General features: G+C 53.4%; 5 protein-coding genes across 5 annotated transcripts; 3 read left to right on the top strand and 2 right to left on the bottom strand.

The window, feature by feature from the left end:
- Positions 1-451: 451 nt before the first annotated feature.
- On the top strand, positions 452-1,414 carry CTHT_0006680 (uncharacterized protein; the record flags this gene model as incomplete). Its single annotated transcript, XM_006691137.1, has 1 exon — positions 452-1,414. One exon carries the CDS (start codon positions 452-454, stop codon positions 1,412-1,414), a length of 963 nt encoding a protein of 320 aa, XP_006691200.1.
- Positions 1,415-8,278: 6,864 nt separating this feature from the next.
- Positions 8,279-9,511, top strand: CTHT_0006670 (uncharacterized protein; the record flags this gene model as incomplete). Its single annotated transcript, XM_006691136.1, has 1 exon — positions 8,279-9,511. One exon carries the CDS (start codon positions 8,279-8,281, stop codon positions 9,509-9,511), a length of 1,233 nt encoding a protein of 410 aa, XP_006691199.1.
- A 3,526-nt stretch (positions 9,512-13,037) lies between these two features.
- Positions 13,038-15,864, bottom strand: CTHT_0006660 (vesicular-fusion protein sec18-like protein; the record flags this gene model as incomplete). The annotated part of the gene is made up of 3 exons (XM_006691135.1): positions 13,038-13,555; positions 13,623-15,388; positions 15,446-15,864. 3 exons carry the CDS (start codon positions 15,862-15,864, stop codon positions 13,038-13,040), a joined length of 2,703 nt encoding a protein of 900 aa, XP_006691198.1.
- A 615-nt stretch (positions 15,865-16,479) lies between these two features.
- Positions 16,480-17,755, top strand: CTHT_0006650 (uncharacterized protein; the record flags this gene model as incomplete). The annotated part of the gene is made up of 2 exons (XM_006691134.1): positions 16,480-16,487; positions 16,558-17,755. The coding sequence occupies 2 exons, from the start codon at positions 16,480-16,482 to the stop codon at positions 17,753-17,755; spliced, it is 1,206 nt and encodes a 401-aa protein (XP_006691197.1).
- A 55-nt stretch (positions 17,756-17,810) lies between these two features.
- CTHT_0006640 (uncharacterized protein) lies at positions 17,811-18,482 on the bottom strand (the record flags this gene model as incomplete). The annotated part of the gene is made up of 1 exon (XM_006691133.1): positions 17,811-18,482. One exon carries the CDS (start codon positions 18,480-18,482, stop codon positions 17,811-17,813), a length of 672 nt encoding a protein of 223 aa, XP_006691196.1.
- Between the last annotated feature and the right edge of the window lie 98 nt (positions 18,483-18,580).

Raw genomic sequence — 18,580 nt, 5'->3', positions numbered from 1 at the left:
GGACACTACACACTACGCCCGTCCATCCCGTCCCGAACAATCCACCAATGTGTGCCTTTCATTTGATCTCCAATCCCACCCCCCTTGTCCGCCACTAGTTCTGCTTAATATGCTGCGTCAGACCGTTCGGCGTGTTTCGCTCATGCCTAGCCCTATCAAAAGGTTGAGCGCGGCCAGCTTCGATTTGTGATACACACCCAATCGTGGCTACTTAAGGGGCACACTTCCCGTATTTCACTTCTCTTTTAACTCACCTATCGCTCCACGTCTCGCCAGTCTACCTCCTCCCTACTACAAATCATTATCAAGGTTCGACACCTTGTCAACCAACAACCCACTTGAGACGACGGTCACACATCAACCACACGTTTTGCTACAACATCAACGACACTATCCCCTACCCAAGCAGTGCACCAGCGTATCCGTTGTATCGTCCAACCCACACTTTAAAATGCCCTACAGTAGCCAGCGTCGAGTCCATTGGGAAGATGAGCACCCAGCCCAAAGGCACCATCCCCGGGGCCGGTCCAGTACAGCAACCCATCGTCGTCACCGGGGCTCCTCCACAACGGAGCTCCCGCCTCTCGACCTGCCACGCTCCCGCTCCCGCTCCCACAGCAGGTCCCGCTCCCGGCCGCGTCGCAACTCTGCTGTCTACTACGACGAACCCGTGCCACAGCCCACGCGGGAACACACCCGTTTGGGCGCCTACCCCATCCCGGACCTTACCTCCGATATTCGTAACCTGGGCTCGAACTATACCTCTCCTTATGGCGTTCCTCTTATTGTTCCTCCTCCGCCTCCCGGGCCAAATCATGGTATCCCTCCTCCTCCTCCGCCGCCGCCGCCACATCATCTCCATCAATATGCTCCTATCCCGAGCCCCAATTCCAGCCTCACAGTCACCACTACCGGAACAGCCGCCGGGGTTGACCTACGGGCCGAAAACGATTTCCTCCGCAATGAGCTAAACGTGATGTACAACAAGATCAACCGACTTCATCGCCAAAACCAACTCCTCTACCGCCAATTCAACGAGTGGCGCGCCGCCGCCGCCTCTACCCCCTCCCCCTTGGGGAACGAAGAACAATCCCGGAAGCACCATAAGCTCAAGTCCGAGGTCAAGCGCCTGCGCGAGGAGAACCACGCCCTGCGCTCCAGCACCCGAAACTCTGCAGAAGAGGAAATCAGCCGACTGCGGAGGATCATCCGCGAGTGGGAAGATGCGTACAATAGGTTGGAGGAGGCGTTCGAGGAGGAGCGTGGGCGGAGTGACAGGTTGAGGGGCCATCTGCATAGTATTGTGTCGCAGCAACGGGAACAGGAGGAGTTGGAGCTGTTGAAGGAGGAGCAGATGCGGCAGACAGAGGAGGATATTGAGAATTTGAGGAAGAGGATTTCGAGGTATAGTTAGACTTATCGATTGATGTTGAGGGATAGGAAAGGGAGCTGGCAATGGTGGGGAATAGGATGTAGTCTGATGGTTTTTGGGTCTTGAGGTGAGTGAGGCTCAGGTCTTGAGGAGATTTTTCGGAGTTGGGATCAAGACTAATTGTGTGTCCCCAGATGTCACTTTGCTTTCCTATGTCTCAGACTGTACCACTTGCGCGTTATCTCTCTATCCTTCCTTACGATAGTCCATTCCCTATTGTGTTCTCTTGGTATTATTTCCATCTCTATGTTTCTCACCTTCGTTTCTCCGAGTTCCTGATGGGTTAATGGAGATATCCAATGACGATGACGAACAGGAAGACAAAAGCAAGAGCTAGGATACGAGAACATGAACAAAAATACCCCTGAAGATGATGACGACGAAGACACATACTACAAAAACACGGGGGAAGAGAAAACGGCGGCACTTTGGGATATGAAGTTTTGTTCATGGAAGAATGTCTTAATCACGCAAGCGATATGTACTCTCTGAAACCCTGTGTGTTAGGTACAATTCTGCTCCTCGTACTCTTCTCGATATCGTCAGTGGAGTTCTAATGAAGAGCAATCGTGGATGACGGAGATGTCTATTTACTTCCTACTTTCAGTTTCTCCTATCTTCTATTCCCGTGTGCTGCACAATCAAGCTGCAAACGCTAAACCCGCTCGAGCGCTTTACAACCACCTTCTTCCCTCAACCACACCCCCCAGCCCAAATCCTCCATGGTATTCCCCTTCTATGTACCTCAAAACGAGGCCCACTATACCGCCATGCGATAACCAACCAACCAACCATATACGCCTTCAACATCTCCCCAAGTTGCTCTAAGCCCCCCTTCAACAAATCACAACGCTCACAAATCGCCACACTATCTGTGTGGTCTGCAAGCCATCTGCGAGAGCGGGCAATCCCACCAAAAATCCTGGAAGTGACCTTGTTGCTGATTTTCGGTGGAACCTGGCCTTCTGACTGGCCGCCGAGCTTGCATGTAGCGAGGGCGTTTTTCAATAACAAGGCTGGGCAGTTATTTGCGAAGAAGGGGTCACACTTAAGGTTGTAAGTAGCATATTTGGCCGATCTCCGCTGTTGAAAGAGCCGATAGGACGATGGGAGGACGCATGATGATGATGCGACGTTTTACACATTTTAAAAAGATGGGATGTAAACAAATTGGATTAAAGTCATACATGCCATTTCCCGGTACGTAGGCGTGTAGCATGAAGTGTGTATGGAGGAAGACAGCGTAAGGAATACGATGAAAACGGAGACATATTCTTCTTTGCCGGCGAGAGAGGTACCCAAACTAAAGCCGAGCATGGTGAATCTAAGTTTAGCCCACACCAAGAAATCCCCAACGTTCATCTGCTGAGAGCTGAGCTTAGGCTAGCTAACTTCACTCACCTAACCCAACCCTCCCTCCAGATTTGGCACTCCGAAGGCACGCCACCCATCTCACACACCACACCAGCTTAGCTCTTTCTCCCATCGTCCCCCAACGGAAGACCGATGCTCTCACTCGATGACCATTCGCCATCTCTCTTACCGTGCATCCTGCATCCTACACTTTTTATTCTCATCCTTTTCAATCCTAATCCCGGATCTCTTTCTCTCTCGGATCACTTCGGTTTGTCCACCCCGAAAATGTAACCTATATCGATCAACAACACCAAAGCCTCACTTTCACTTTCATCTCGATCATCTCAATCCGGGGTCGATCCCACCAACTAAAATAGTGTATTGTACATGAGTACGTTCCCGATCAAGCCTCACCACGGAATGCCACATATCTGTGTAGCGTTTCACACAATCATTTACTTGCCGCCATGTGTGCAGTAGGTACATACAGCATGGCATGCGATCCGGCCGGCCAGCAGCAGGTGAGTAGTAGGTAGGCAGGTCGAAAAGTGAGCTGCCTCTCCGACTGGTCGATCAACACTTTTTCTAAACTTGCTCGATAAAAGTGACGATTCCACGGCCCCTGATGATCGATCTAGATACGCCGGGGGGGGGGGGGAAATTGTGCGATTTTCCACTTCGATTACGAGGTAGTCCTTTCTGTCTTTCCTGCTTTTTGACTCACTTGAGCTATGTCCTAGCCCATTTCATCATATTACCATTCCATTAGGTAAAGTAGCAAAATTTCTGCACGTCTCGTGAGCATGATACATAACCCCCGAGCCATTGGCAACAGCTTAGCAGAAGCCAGCCCAGGTACTTTATGGCTAGCTGAGATTAGACTCGACGACAGAATTTCAAAGACAAAGCTGTTATTGCTCTACTTTGTCCTGCCTACCTTACGAGAACTTATCATCCCTTAGAACTTGGTCCACGTACCCAAGAATTGTGTGACCTGGCTCGCAAAAAGGACTGTGACACTACGTACCTCCTTCTCTCGTTACTCGGTTGATGCCCCATATGGATTGCCAGACCTCAAGGTTCTTCTTTATGGCGACCTTGCTACCTTCATGGAGTGTTCGTGCTTCGCTCTTCTAGGCAGGCCGTCAAGCAATCTGCTGCAAGCCACCGCGATATCAACCTCCACAATAGGCAGACAGTTATGCCGAACAAGTCATGCGGTATGCTCTCAGTGGCTTGACGGGTAGATCGCCAAATTTGTGGGACGGGAGGACGAAGCTGTTGGTTCCCAGCCGGCTTGCTTGTCTGCTTTCCCGCCTGCCTGCCTGGTTGCTTACCTCCAGCCAAGCTCCCTCTTCCCAGCTTGCCTAACTTGCCTAACACCAGGCATCCGGTCTGGTCCATCTTAACGGTCGCCGGTCCACCCATCTATTCTAATCTATATCTTAACCGCGGTCGTTTCTGTGTCTTTCTGCCGATCCGGCTTGTGGTTTGTCCACTCAGTAGACAACACAAATGCCGTGCATGCCTCTCAAATTGTTCACTACTACAAACACGGCGCCGGACGGGATCAGACATGCTGTTGCAGTAGACGGCCAATTCGGCAGCGTCGCCCTGCTGTTTCGGCTTCGGCTTCGGTTGCCGGGAGACGGCGCTTGGCATCGTCAAGCCGAGGGTAGCAGTGAAGCCGCAAAGGTGCCAGCCAGGGTGATAGTTTGTTGTGTGTGTATCTGACGGGCGATGAGACAACCGACGAAGTAGTTTATCTCTAGAACTCGCACTTGTGTTGTGCTACTCTATCACAGCATCATCAAAGGTCGGAGAGATAGGGAGGTAGACAAGTAATGAAACAACGCCAGATGCACATAACCTCAACACGCGCGAGTGGACGGTTACAAAAGCTGGGGTCGAGGCAAGACAAAAATGTGCGCTTTTCCAAGAAGAAGAAAAAAAAGATAAAAGAGCCGGTCCGGCTCCATCAAGGTAAAAAGTGAGGGGTGCCCCGCTGACGACTGGAGCGACTGGTCGCCAGACGTGCATACCCGTAGCGTATCCGCAGAAGAGAAGCAGGATGGTGTGAGTGTTGAAGCGCATGCTTGCACGCAGCAAGTAGGCAGCTGCGGAAAGTCGAGCAGACAATTCGCTGAAGGAAGAAAGCTTGGCGCATGGAAGTTTTGCGAAGTTGAGCAGAAAAACTGCTTGAAGCAAGGCTGCCAAGACCATGACAGCATCGACCAAGACCTGGAGAATGGAGGGGATGAGAGTTGCCCCCCTTCCCCGCAGTCGCGTCTCATCTCACCTCGGGACGAATAAAGGAGGGAGGAGGGGCTCGGACGGGAAAAACCCGGGCCCTCCACAGCGAAAAAGATTTAGCCCATCCAGCTGGGCCGCTCCGGAATCGGCCCTCGTCGCCGACCTGCTTATCAGAGGATTTCTTGGGTAAAAGAAAGCCAAATGAAAACCTGTACTCTGGCAGTGATATCTGAACGCCTTGGATGCCCCAGAGGAACACACAGAGCGGCATGGGAACGGGTTACCCCACCAATCCAGGTGATCCATCATCAATGGCTGACGCCTTCAAAATCCGTCCTCAACAGCGGCCAATCCTCTCCTTGTGAGTCAAGCGGTCACATCCTGGATGCTGCTGCTGGCTGCCATTGACGACGAGAGCGGTCCGCTCGATCTTCTGGCGCTGGCTGGTGAGCCAAGGACGGCCCCACACGGGACTGGACTGCAAGACTCCACAGCCATGTGGTTATCGGCGAGAACGGTGGGTTCGGGGGGTCTGTCCCCAGCTGGAACTTGGCAATTTGTTCGCCGTTGGCTGGTGGGGAAGAGAAACGTTCCGGCAAGGTTGACAAGGTTGTCAGGGTTGCGACGGGAGGGTAGTTTGTAGGGCTGGGACCCGCATCAGGGTTATCCATGGCAGCAGGCTGAGAGTACACATCGCGAGACAGCGTTCAGATAACCCGCGATGACCTGCAGGCCGTCGTGGCAGCCGATCCTGACGCAGCAGACACAGGGCGCAGCTGGACAGCTGCGAGAGATGCTGCGGGATACGCAGCGGGATGCAAGGCAAAGAGGGCTTGTCGATCCATATTGATAAAGTGTATTGCTGCTTATCCCTATTTACTCAGTGCTCAGTGCCCACGGAACCGTCGAGAAACTGCTGGCAATCAGGCGGTGCTCTTTGGGACTCAAAAGGGCGAGACATGCCCATTTTTCTCTCTCAAGAACAACGCTTAAAGTATCACACTCCTGGCTGAGACCAAAAGCGTCGCGAGAAATGCGTCAGTGGCAGCGTTGGGCTCAATATTCAGAAGCAACCAGCGAACCAGAGAGCAGGAAAATAATAGTGTAGCCTGATCTGGTCTACCACGTGAGGACAAGAAGCCAGAAATCTTCGCATCAGAGGGCGAAGACGGGCAGACGGGCTCTTTGCATTAGATGCAATCTTGGGTGCATGAAATGAGAATAGGCTTGCCGGGACGACGGACGGTGACTCACCGTCGAGCGGCCGCTGCCAGACCTGAGCCACAAATAGCTGGCAGGCAGGCTTCTTTTATTTTTATTTTTTTTTTTTTTGCCGCATTTCATTCGTCCACGGACTGCATCCATGGCCCATGAACCTTGCCTGTCGCTGAAGTGCTTATTTCTAGTGTTCCTAAGATTAGCGTAACAAAGCAGATAAAGAGCAGGAAACAGGAAGAGCAGACTAGTATTGAGTAAGGACTCATGTGCCGGGAAAGACGGGGCCGATGACAATGCTGCAAAAGTGTTGAGATAGGGAGCAGAACAAAAAATGCTGACCGGCCGAGACCGCTGGAATGGGCAAAAGTCGAGGATGGACGGAATGGATAGGTTAGAGCGCCTAGTCGCCAGCCTGTTTTGCACGGCAGATCAGAAAAATTTCGGTAGGAAGAGGCACCTGAGTGGAATCTTGGCGTGTTCTGTGGGGACTGCCAAGGCTAGGAAGACCAGAGGGAAAAATCGCATTGGGGGAAGTTGTGAAATTGGGGACGCAATGGAACGTTTCTGTCCGCAAATCCCACCCCTCTGGCGAACCCTCACGCCCATACCACAGCATCTACACGCACACACACACACACACACACACACACATACACACCACCCAGAAAAAAGCTGGGAGGTGTCGTTATCGTGTATGTGTCCGCTCACCGTCAGCCAGTCATTGCTTGTCGGAGACACTCTGCTTTGAGCCGACACGTCCTACGGTCCTAGGCCTCTTGGCATCCTCGGTGAGCCTAGGCGTGCTCTTGAGGCGGTGCCTGCCAGGGAATCTCGTTGATGGGCTGCGCATGACTCCCATTGTCCAGTCGCTGTACTTCCTGCACTGACAGCGCGCTTCTCTCCTTCTCCTATCCATTCTTGATGTTCTTGCTTCTTGCTGGTGCCAAGCCTCCTTGTCTTCCGCACACCCCACCTCCCTTGTGCGGCCTGCCCTTCCCAGCAAAACCGCAGACTGCACCACCATCAGCCCGTCTCCCGTCTGCCCCCTTCGACCTGCGGCCGCTTTTCTCTCGTTTTTGCATTGGCATTTGCGCATCGTCGCGAAGGCAACAACAGCCACACCAACCCCTCGCTCCATCATACATATCATACAAACGCCCGGCAGCTGCCGCTTTGCCTACTGCTCTCTTAAAAATAAACCGATTGCCAGTTTCTGTGCGAACTCTTGATTTCACTTTCACCTTTCCCCTTCAGGACCCGTCCCCCTTTGCAGGTTGCCTTTGTGTGCCTCGCCCAGGGTTTCTTGCTCCGTAACACGCCGACGGACCAAAAACCTTTATACCTGGCTGTGTGTGCAAGAGATTTTTTTTTTCCCCTTGCCCCAGCATTTTTTTCGGCTGTCCTTCCACAGCTTCCAGCCTTTCAACAGCCCTTTCCGGACTACGGACTCCCCAGATGATTGACACCCAACCCGAGACGGACTAGCATTCCTCGCCCAGCCTTGCTTTTCCGCCGTTCCGTCTCCTGGGCGTTAAGCAAAGCAGCATTACCGCAGCAAGTCTTTCCGTGACACTGGCCCCGTCGCCAAAAAAGGGCGGACCCCCTGTCTCTCCGTCCTGACTCCTGCGTGTTTCCGTCCCAAATTTTCCCTCTGTCCTGCCCACAGCCCACACACTTTTTTTTCCCCCCCCTTCGCTTTCCCTCTTGTGTCGATAATCTACTACTTTACGACGGACACTACGGACACTACGGACACCACGGACGCCATTACGGTTTACCTTGCCTTTACCTTGCTTGTCCTATAAACATAACGTGACCCAACCAGTCAAGCACTGCTGCAGCGTACAGTCTTCTTACACGCCGACTGTCAAATCAGCACACACCACATTTCTTCGCCTGCTTTAGCCTACATTGAGCGATCCAACAGCCTCGCGCCCTGCTTCATCGCTCACATCGCCCACCATTCACGCCTACCAAGCATCTTACGTGCCCCCAGTCTTATCTCTACCTTCTGCCGCCATGAGCAGAAGCGTTAGATTCCGCCGCGACTCCCACTCTGGTGGGTCGCACTACGACCATCAACGAAGCGATTCGGGAGTCGGCTCCTTCAGCGATTGTGAGAGCCGTTCTTCCAACCCTGACCGCGACTATCTTGTCCCCGCTACCTACGACGACAAGAGGATGTACGACCATGATTTGATGGCCACGCTCGAGAACATGCGTCTCGAGCGAGATGAGGCCATTTACAAGTATGATAAGATTTATCAGGAGCGCAACGATATTCTTCAGGAGCGCAACAAGCTTGCCGCCAAGGTTTCCGAGCTCGAGAATGCCCTCAGCCAGATTCGCAAAGAGTTGGAGCAAGCCAAGGCTCACACTCGTGCCTTGATCAACGAGAATGAGAATCTTGGCTCCGAGAGGGATAGCCTAAAGCAGGAGAAGGAGTCCCTGATCAAGACAAACAAGGAGCTTACCGAGCAGAATGCTCAGCTTCAGGAGAATCTCAAGGAGCTGAAGAAGGCCAATCGCAAGAGCGTCAGCAACAACACCAACAGCAGCGGCAGCAACAACAGCGGAGACAACTCTTCTCAAGCATCAGGCAGCGTTACTACCACCGAGTCCTCTGACGACAAGAAGCTGCGTCGCAGCGCAAGCAAGAAGCATAAGGAGCCATCCGAGAAGGCCGATAAAGAGAAACGCCGCGACGAGACCCGCGAGAAGGAGCGCGATCGTGACGAGAAGCGGGACAAGGAACGCGAAAAGGAACGGGAGCGCGAGAAAGAACGTGAGAAGGAGCGCGCTCGGGCCGAGCGGGCCGAGCGGGAGCGGCGTAAGGAGAAGGAGCGTCTCGAGAAAGAAGAGACGGAACGGCTTCGCAAGCGGTTTGACGCCCGCTCTGCTGACGACAGCGACGCAAAGAGTAGCAGCACTACAGCCAAGCCACGCATGCGTCGGGACAGCTACATTGAGCCCCTCGGCCATGGCGCCCCTCGTCCCCAGATCGCCGTGGTGCCAGTGGCAGCACCGGCACCTCGTCAATACCCCGCTTACACTACGACACCAGCAGCAGCTTATCCTGCAGCCGCTGCCTATCCTGCGCTCCGCGAGCCTTACACCGGCACCGCACCTCGGTCTCTGCACCCCACCGTCTTCGTTGCCGATGATTTCAACACGTATGGCGTCGTTGACGAGGAGGACATGGCCTACCATCAGCCACACCCGGTGACTCGGCCCGCTCGCCATCCACGATGATGGACGGGTGCGGTGAACCAAGATCAGCAAGTGCGACAAACAAATGCAACGGCAGCTTACCCCGTGCGGTTGGCTCCCGGCCTTGCATTGCTCTTACGCCAATCCGATCTCACATTTTTTTGTTTACTGAGATACCCGATTGGTCTGGTACCTGCACCAAATGAGGGGAATGGGTGTGGTAGGCTCCAGGCTTCCCGTCCGTCCTGCAGCCAACCCCGCGATGCGATGTAATACGATACGCTCGTATGAACGGCATCTAACTGCCGCCTCTACGACGTCTTCGGCTCATCTATCGCCAATCGACCAAGCTCATCGGCCATTTCCTTGTTTCAGGTTCCCGGGCCGCGCCTTTTTTTTCTTTCTTTGGGACTTCGCATAATTACGTCCTTTTTTTTTTTACCGGTTACCCCTTTATTTGCCTTCTTTCGCTGCCCAACCAGCCAGCTGGGCAGCGCCCCACCCTCACAGGCAAGACACACAGCACTCACCTCGGAGAGAACCACGTTGCCGTCTCACTTGGTCGCACAAACCCGGCGGCATGACGAACCAGGATTCAAAGCGCCCAAGAGGCCTCTGGAGCAAGATAAATATGGAGGAGGCGAAGACAAGAAGCGCTCTCCTGCGCCGCTACACGACGTCATAGCCAGCCACACCAGCGCAGCCAATATCTTACGCCAAGCCTGGGCTGAGTGCTGATGACTGTCGTTGCAGAGTAGTTTCCGGAGCAACAGACATCGTTGGGTGTGGATCCAGACAAACTCTAAAAAAAGGGCTCCGCTCAAACACATGGCTCAGGCGGCCGCTGTGGAGTCCGCGGTGAGCGATCCATCCTTCCCGCCGGGTCGGAAAACTCCACGGCTCCATCCATCCGGACAGCCCCTGACTCCACCCGATCCGACGGCTGGTGCTTTCGATCTCCGTTGGAGATTTCTTTATCTCCTTTCACCTTTACTGGTGTGCTGCCTTGGTTATACATCCATAGGGTGTGTGTGCTATGTTTGCTTGGCGGTTGGACTTGACAATTATTTTTTTTGGTTATGCTTCTTCTCATACCCCTTTTTTGTTTTTTTTCTTTTTTGAAATCCCCCTTCTTGTTGATGATCCCTAGGGTAAAGTATACCCAGGCCCTTGTGTTGTTTTCTTGGCTGTTAGACAAAAAGGAAAGTTTTGTTTCCTTCTTCCTATGTTCCTTAGTTATGGTCCGGCAGGAAAGGCATGTAACTCCCATGCTCGATTTCACCGCTCTAAGATGAGATGATGTCGAGGATGGAAATGTGGATCTGTATGAATGATGGATGGATTGATGGGATGACGACTTGGGTGGAAAGGATGATGATTTCAGCAATCTTGTTGGGATTCTTTCCTCTTCAAAGGATACCTTCAACACTTTACCATGTCATGTATGGGGGGAGCATGTTTCGCTGTTTTGCATCGGTTGGATACATACACTACTAGATAGAGCTCTCTGGATAGGTATCTCTCGATTATTAGATAGATTTACTTTCGTTGTTACGTACCTTGCTTTCAGTTTTGGGAGGTTTCCACGGCAACGAACGGGGATTTCTTGATGTGTTCAGCTATCTAAGTAATATATATGTATGACATAACGTTCGATATGTTGTGCCTGGCTCTGTATCGGTGACTTAAGGTAGCACCATGCTTGAGCAAAATTGAGGAGAGTTGTCTCGTGTTCCCAAACGACGTAATGTCTCAGTTGACGAGACCTTGACGAGACCTTGAGGTAACCCGGCTAGTTATTGGCTGTGCTTGCCTTGTGTGGGATGAGTTCCTGTCAGGCCATGTTTGGGACTCGTTGGGTGGCGAACAGGCACTTGAGTGGACGAGTAACTACGCTGGCACCTATTCGGCTTAGAGAAACGAAGTTGGCTCGTAAGCTCATAAGTACACTGCTTAAACTGCAACTAGGCCTTTTGTTTTTTTTTTTTTTTTTCCTTTTTTGACTTCTTAGGTAAGTATCCCCTCGTAGATCAAGACAAGCCAGTCTTCAAAGGAGAGAAACATCATGTATTTAAACCCAGAGAAAACATGGACACTTGTATCTAGACTCTAAAACTAAATTCCAAATATGGATAGCAACAATAGCAACAAACTATATAGCCCCAACCCTTTCCTCCTTACCCTGCCACAGCGTCTATATTGAAGAACGCACGAATAACATATCCTCCAGTTTTCGCAAGTGTAAAAATTCACAACGTCTCTTGTCTGAGACCTACATGCCTTGTAATATCGTCTTACATACCTGGATATGCTTCACTACATCAGTTGTAATACTCTATGCTGGCAACATCTTTTTTCGAGGCGACAGCGCTCTCTCATTTTCGAGGCCATCTATGTTTGTGAGCTGCGCGGTGCCATGCATATTAACTTTTCCGGAGTTCCGATAGACTACCTAGGTACGTAAGAGTTTTGCAGCACAGGGTTGGAATGGACAGGAGGAAAGCTAATGGATTCTCTCCACGCCTTCGACGGGAGGGAGTTCAGGATTTGGAGGGCGGGATGCCAAGGCACACAAGAAGGGACAAATTTCGAGGCTTCCACATGCGCATAGTAGCGTACTGAGCTGTATATGAGGTCTTCTTCTTCATGTCTCGGGAAAATATGATGAGTAGTTGTTAAAATTATTCCAACTCGATGCTATCAACGCGAGTGGGTATGTAATGTCAATCCCGCTCAATCAAGGCACAGGTTGACATTTACTTCCTATGATATGTGCATGTATGCGACGTTGGAGAGCCTGGAAGTCGATCACTCATTAAAAACCAAGGACATGGCTGGCGAGCTCACCCTTCGAAACCATCACTCTGTCTCTCTCTCTCATCCTTTCTGTCTGCCTTCTTGTTGGACTCCATCTCACTCAGCAGACCAGTAAGCCCAGCACTTCATCATCAATAGTCGCATACCAGCAAAAATTCCGTACTGTTGGCCCTAACCTCCCAACCTTCTACGCCAGAACCGCACACAACAACATGGGACAAAACATAAATCCCAGTTCCCCCCTCCCCCCGGGAGAAAGAAAAAAGATCCGCTTTCCACAACTGGACTCGAACCCACGAGAAGGAAAAGAAAGCGTAGGCGGCGCTTCGAGCAGTCCAGAGGACTAATTTCTTGACCAGGGGACGAGACGCTAGGTTCGCCGCGCTGTTGCCACTGCGTCACGAGCCAAGCTGCAGCTTTGTTACTGGCCTGGTTGATAGATGCACTATAACAGCACACTTGACATAGGGAAGTGGGATATGGACAACAAGCGCTCCTTAAGACGCACACACATTGTTGCCGCACTTGATTCCGGGAACTTTGGGCTCGGTAAACATCAAAAGCGTAAACGATCAATGATCATAAGATAGATAAGTCTTTTAATCGCCGTTCTCAGCAGACCAAGCTGCCATTCGCTGCCGTAATGTTATGTATATCTCTAGCAACAACCCTAATATACCCTCATCCGATCCATCCCATCCATAACCCAAAAACCACTTTAAAACCCAGCTCTCAGACCCTAGCCTTCACTTCAATATCCCCCCTTCAAATTATAACTCCCAAACCTAGCAATCTGGCCCGCCAACTGCTCCGCAAACCACTCCGCCGGGCGCGCGCTCAACCTCGCAGTCTCCGCCGTCGTCAGAATCGTCTTGATCCCCAACCCGACCTTCTCCGAATCCGTCCATTCCCTCAGTCTATTCACCCTTTCCTCAATCTCCTGCTCCGTCAACTCCCCACCGTTATCCCCATCGCCCATCATCTCGTCCGGTGTCGCCGACCCGCCACTCGAAGACGAAAACTTGGATAGTTCGCGCAGCACGGCAGCGAGCTCACGCAGGTCCTGCACAGGCGGGACACGGATCTGGCGGTCGAAGGCGGGAGTGATGTCGAGCTGGTCCATGACGGAAGGTTGAGAGGTTGTGGCGAGGATGAGGAGGCGGTGGCCCTTGGGCGGCGGGGTCTGCAGGAGGGTGACGAGGGCTTGCAAAATGGAGTTGGAGAGGCGCGGGCCGACGGGGTTCCATTCTATTATACGTTCGATGTTGTCTAGACAGTAAGGTTAATAGTGGGGCACTGATTAGGAAAAGGGGAGAGGGAAGGGGGAAAGGCGTACCAATAATGAGCATGCTCAATGGGGACTTGTAGGCATCAGTAAAGATCTTGTGGAGGTAATCCTTCTTTCCGCCCTCGTCACGGAAGCCGACGATGGAGGCGGGTGTGATGATCTTGATGAAGGGGTAGTCCGATTTCATGGCGACATGAGCAGCGAGTGCAGTCTTGCCGCTACCGGGAGGGCCGTGCAGCAAGACAGAGGTATGGCGCAGCCTCTCCTGACGACGCACGTTCTCGACGTAGAGCATCGCGTCGGTAAGGATGGACGAGATGGTCGGCGAAAAGTGCATGATGCCATACGGGATGTTGTCCTCCAGCTCGGCATCGTCGGCACCAAACGCGGGCTTGACCTCGTTCAGCGCATTCAGGAAATCCTGCCTGCACACCTTCATATTATGCACGTCGTCGCTGATGCTGGCCATCGTCCCGACCTTGATGTGACGATTGAATGCGAACGACGTGGCTGACTTGACCAGACCGCTGATTTCGGCACCAGAAAAGTTCTTGGTCAGCGCGGCCAGCTCGGGGATGTCAACATCATCGCCCATGACGCCGTTCTCCCTCATCTTGGCCGTGTGGATCTTGAGGATCTGGGCGCGGCCGAACTCGTCAGGGAGCGAGATCTCGATCTGGACTTCGAGACGGCCTGGACGCAAAAGCGCCTCGTCGATCATGTCCTTGCGGTTGGTCATGCCGATGAGGAGGATGTTGTTCAGCTGGTCGACACCGTCCAGCTTGGACAGGAGCTGGTTGACGATGCTGTCACCCACACCAGTACCACCGCCGGCGCCGGAACCGCGCTGCTTGCAAACGGCATCTAACTCGTCGAAAATGATGATGTGCAAACCAGACTCGTCGCCCTTCTCCTTGTACTCCTTCTCGGCATCGGCAAAGAGCTTGCGGACGTTCTCTTCACTCTGGCCGACGTACTTGTTCAGGATCTCGGGACCGTTAACGATCTTGGGCTCGCGGGCGTTGAGCATCTTGCCGATCTGGCGAGCAATCAGGGTCTTGCCGGTACCGGGAGGACCGTAGAGTAGCATGCCCTTGACGTGCATGATACCAAGCTTCTGAACTAGGCCAGGAGGGAATATACGGGACGCGAAAGCACGACGGAAGATGGTCGAGAACTCGGCGTCCAGACCACCAATGCCCATGTCCTCGAACTTGAAATCCGGGCTGATGATGGCATTGGCGGCAGGCCGCTTGCTGGACGCCTTGAGGTTGATCGGCGAGCGAGCATCCTTGAAAAAGGCGATGCTAGTCTGGTTGGTGAGAATACCGCGGGCACTTGGATCTCTACGCGTGGCAAGCTCGCTTGTCTGCTTCATGGACAGGTCGATGAGTGTAATCGTCTTGACAACGATAGACAGAGGGACATTGCGAACGTCGAGGATTAGACGCTGACCCGGGGCGAAGATCTGGTTCTGGAAGTTCTTGACAAACAGGTTCGCCAGCTCATCCTGGTCGTACGGCGTATCAACAATCTTGCGGGCCGAGGCGAAGCCGACTTCAACATCCATAGAACCAATGTAGACGGCCGTGCCCTGAGAAAACGGGTCGTATAGCTCACCGACGACCTCATCCATCATACCTACACCACACCATGTCCTCTGCGGATCCGACAGACTAATACAGCCGTCAGGGAAACCGGGCGTCGGACGCGCGGTCACGACATAGTCGCCCTGGAGCAAGCTGCCCGTCAGGCGAACGTACAAATCAGTTCCGTCGCGGCTCGGGGGGAAGTCGTTCGGCGACACGGCGCAGCTATCTCCCAGGTTAGCCGAGGCGTACAAACCGTACGTCCAAAAAAAAAAAACTCACATATTCCCGAAAATATACTGCGTCTGCAGTGTCTTATCCTCCACCTTCGCCAGCCGAAGCCGTACCTGTCGCCCCCCTCCTCCTACCGCCGACTGAGAAGGATACCCGCCAGGGGTACTGCGATATGGGGCACCACCGCCGCCATAACCACCACCAGCACTTGGACTGCCGTAGCTATCGCCGCCGTAGCTGCTGCTCCCCCCATATCCTCCACCATATCCTCCACCGCTGCTCGGCGGAGGTTGAGGGGGACGTTGGGGCGTGGGCGTGCGTCCGGCGTATCCGTCGTAGCCCGTCGGGGCGGGAGCGTAGCCTCCTGGGCCGGGCGCTGGGCGCTGGTCTGAGGGACGGCTGGGAAGACCAGAGCCGCTGCCGCCGGATCGCGGGGTTCGGCTGAAGAGGTTGCTGCGTAGGTCCATGCTTCTGGGTGTTGAGCTCTGTGAAGCGGTGACTTGGGCGATGTGCTGGTTCAGTTCTTTGAGGGGGGGCAGGTTAGAAGGTTGGATGGGAAAGGCCAAAGAGGACAGGGACTTGCGGCACGGACAATGCCGACAAGCAGGACCAGAAAAAGGAAACGGTGATGTGTATAAAAGTCAAGGTGAGGTCGCCGGAAGAGCCGCAGATGGAGTGGCTGTTCGAGGTTGATGGTGATGGACACTTGGATTGATGTTGGGTGGACGTAGGAGCCAAAGGCGCACTGTGGTTGTGTTTCGGCTGCGTGTCGGGGCGCAGGATCCACTTTTCGACAAAAAATAGGCTCTATATCCTGAGGAGACTTAACTAATTTTATGTACTGATACCGACTTATTGAGGCTTGGCATGGCCACAGCCCCTGGACACAGTGTGACTTAGCCCCCGTCCAACTGAGCTCCAAGGCGGGGCACCAGCGCGGTTGGTGGGCCCCGCCACAGCAGCTTTGCTCTTGGCGCTGAAGCTGGGACTGCGCTCGCCATCAAGGTACTCGCTGCGAATGCCTTCATCTTTTAACTGGCCTTAAGATATCAATCTTCAGCTTAAGGATCCACGCTGCCACAATGCCTTTGTACGTCCTATTTCCATAATTTGCTCTCAACCATACAAGATCCAAGTTGAAGTTGAGCTAACATCCCCAGACACCTCCTGGGCAAAAAATCATGGAACCCCTACAGCGCCGCCGCCCGTGCTCGCGTCGCCCGCGACGAAGCCGCAGCCCGGGCTCGCGAAGAAGCTGAGGAGCAGCGCATGCAGGTCGTCGATGCAGAGCGGCGCATGGCCATCCTGCGCGGCGAGGTCCCTCCCCCACTCGACAATGACGACGCCCCCAAGGCAGAACCCCCCCATGCGACATCCCATCCCAGCGGCAGCGACCGCGAGCCCCACCGTAAACGCAAGCGTCGCGGGGAAGACGACACCGATTTTGAGATGCGCTTGGCTCGGGAGCGGGTCGAGGCCTCCGAGGCGGCGGCGTTATCAGCGGCAGCGGCAGGACCGATGTCGTTGGTTGATAGCAGAGGGCATATCTCGCTGTTTGCGGAGCCTGCTCAAGCCGAGCGAACGGACGAAAAGAAGAGGTATGACGCCGAAGACGAGGCATATCGCATGCGCCTAGTGAACGCCGCAGGCAAAGACGGTCGGGGACTGACGGATGGCGGGCCGTGGTATGCGACGGCTGAGAAGGATCTTTCGTCTTCTGTGCCGCCGAGCAGGATTAGCCATAAGGAAGAAGGTATTTGGGGGAAGGAGGATCCTGCACGCAAGGCAAAAAGGGAGGCAGCGAGTATGAGCTTAAGCGATCCCCTGGCTATGATGAAGTGGGGGGCGAAGCAAGTTAGGGAACTGGAGAAGGAGAGGAGGAGAGAGGCTGAGGAGAGGAAGAGGGAGTTGGAGGAGTTGAAGAGGGAAGAGAGGAGACGGGAGCGTAGGGATAGAGAAAGGAAGAGGGGTGGGAGTCGTAGCCGAAGCCCGGATGGCAAAGAGAGGTCGCATAAGCGGGATCGATCTCGGCATAGGTATCATAGTCAGGACAGAGAAGAGAAGAGGGATCGCAGTAGGGATAGGAGAGAGCATAGGGATGGGGATGGAAAACGGCACAGGGACCGGAATAAAGACTGCTCGAGACGGGATGAAGACTTGTTCGAGGAACGGCACACAGATGATGATCGGGACAGGAGGCGATACAGACACAAAGATCCTAGACATCGGGATCAGAGTCGGGACGGTAAGAGACATGAGAGATACCATTCTCGCAGTCGAGAGCGAGACAGACGGCGAACCGACCGAGATAATCGTCACAGAGACGATGATGGATCAAATCACACCGCTGATAGATGAACCCTCTCTATCCATAAATGATACGGACTATTTTCATAATACTGTTACGACCATCTCATTCCAACCATGGCAACCTGACCTCCACGCTCCTCATCTTCCCTACGATCCCCTCCAACCTGCCCTGCCCTTTGCAAACCCTCCTTAACTCCTCCATAATCGCCCTAACCACTTCCTCACTCCCGCCCTCCTTCCGATCGGAATAAACATCAATCCCCTCCTCGGTAACCCACGTCTGCTCAAACCACGTCACAGCCCATCTCTCAACCACCTCCCCCTCGACAACTTTCTCCCCCCATCCCAGCACCTCCCAGTGACTGCCTATCCAGAACAACCAGCCACTACCCCTCCAGTCCCACGACAATGTGCTGGTGTTGTTTTCATCCCGGAGGCTGACGGTATCGACGCCACGGATGCGCTTGACACTTCCTTTGCGCTTGCGTACCTCTTCGTTGTCATCCCCTTTGAAGATGGGTTCGTGCTGGACTAGGTCGGTCATGCGCTCTGGCTGGTTGGGGTTGGCAGACAGGGCGCCGTATGTGATGCGCACGTTGCGGGAGGAGCGCCACATGGAGAGGGTTGAGTGAGTTACTGTCCATGTGCGGTGGAGAAATGAAAGGGGAGGGGGGTTTATCAACTTGGGTTTTCCTAAGGATGAGGAGGACGAGGGGTTGGTGTAGCGGGAGGGTAGGCGGAGGGTGATTTGGATGGATGATGATGATGATGACATCTTGTAGGGCAAAAAATAAAAATAAAAATAAAAACTAAATCTTTGGCAATTGGTTTCGTCCAGTCTAGTCTAGGGATGGCATTAAAGGTTCCAAGTAT

This window comes from Thermochaetoides thermophila (assembly GCF_000221225.1).
Source record: "Thermochaetoides thermophila DSM 1495 unplaced genomic scaffold scf7180000011806, whole genome shotgun sequence".
Taxonomy (NCBI): domain Eukaryota; kingdom Fungi; phylum Ascomycota; class Sordariomycetes; order Sordariales; family Chaetomiaceae; genus Thermochaetoides; species Thermochaetoides thermophila.
This window is presented reverse-complemented; position numbering and strand designations above follow the sequence as displayed.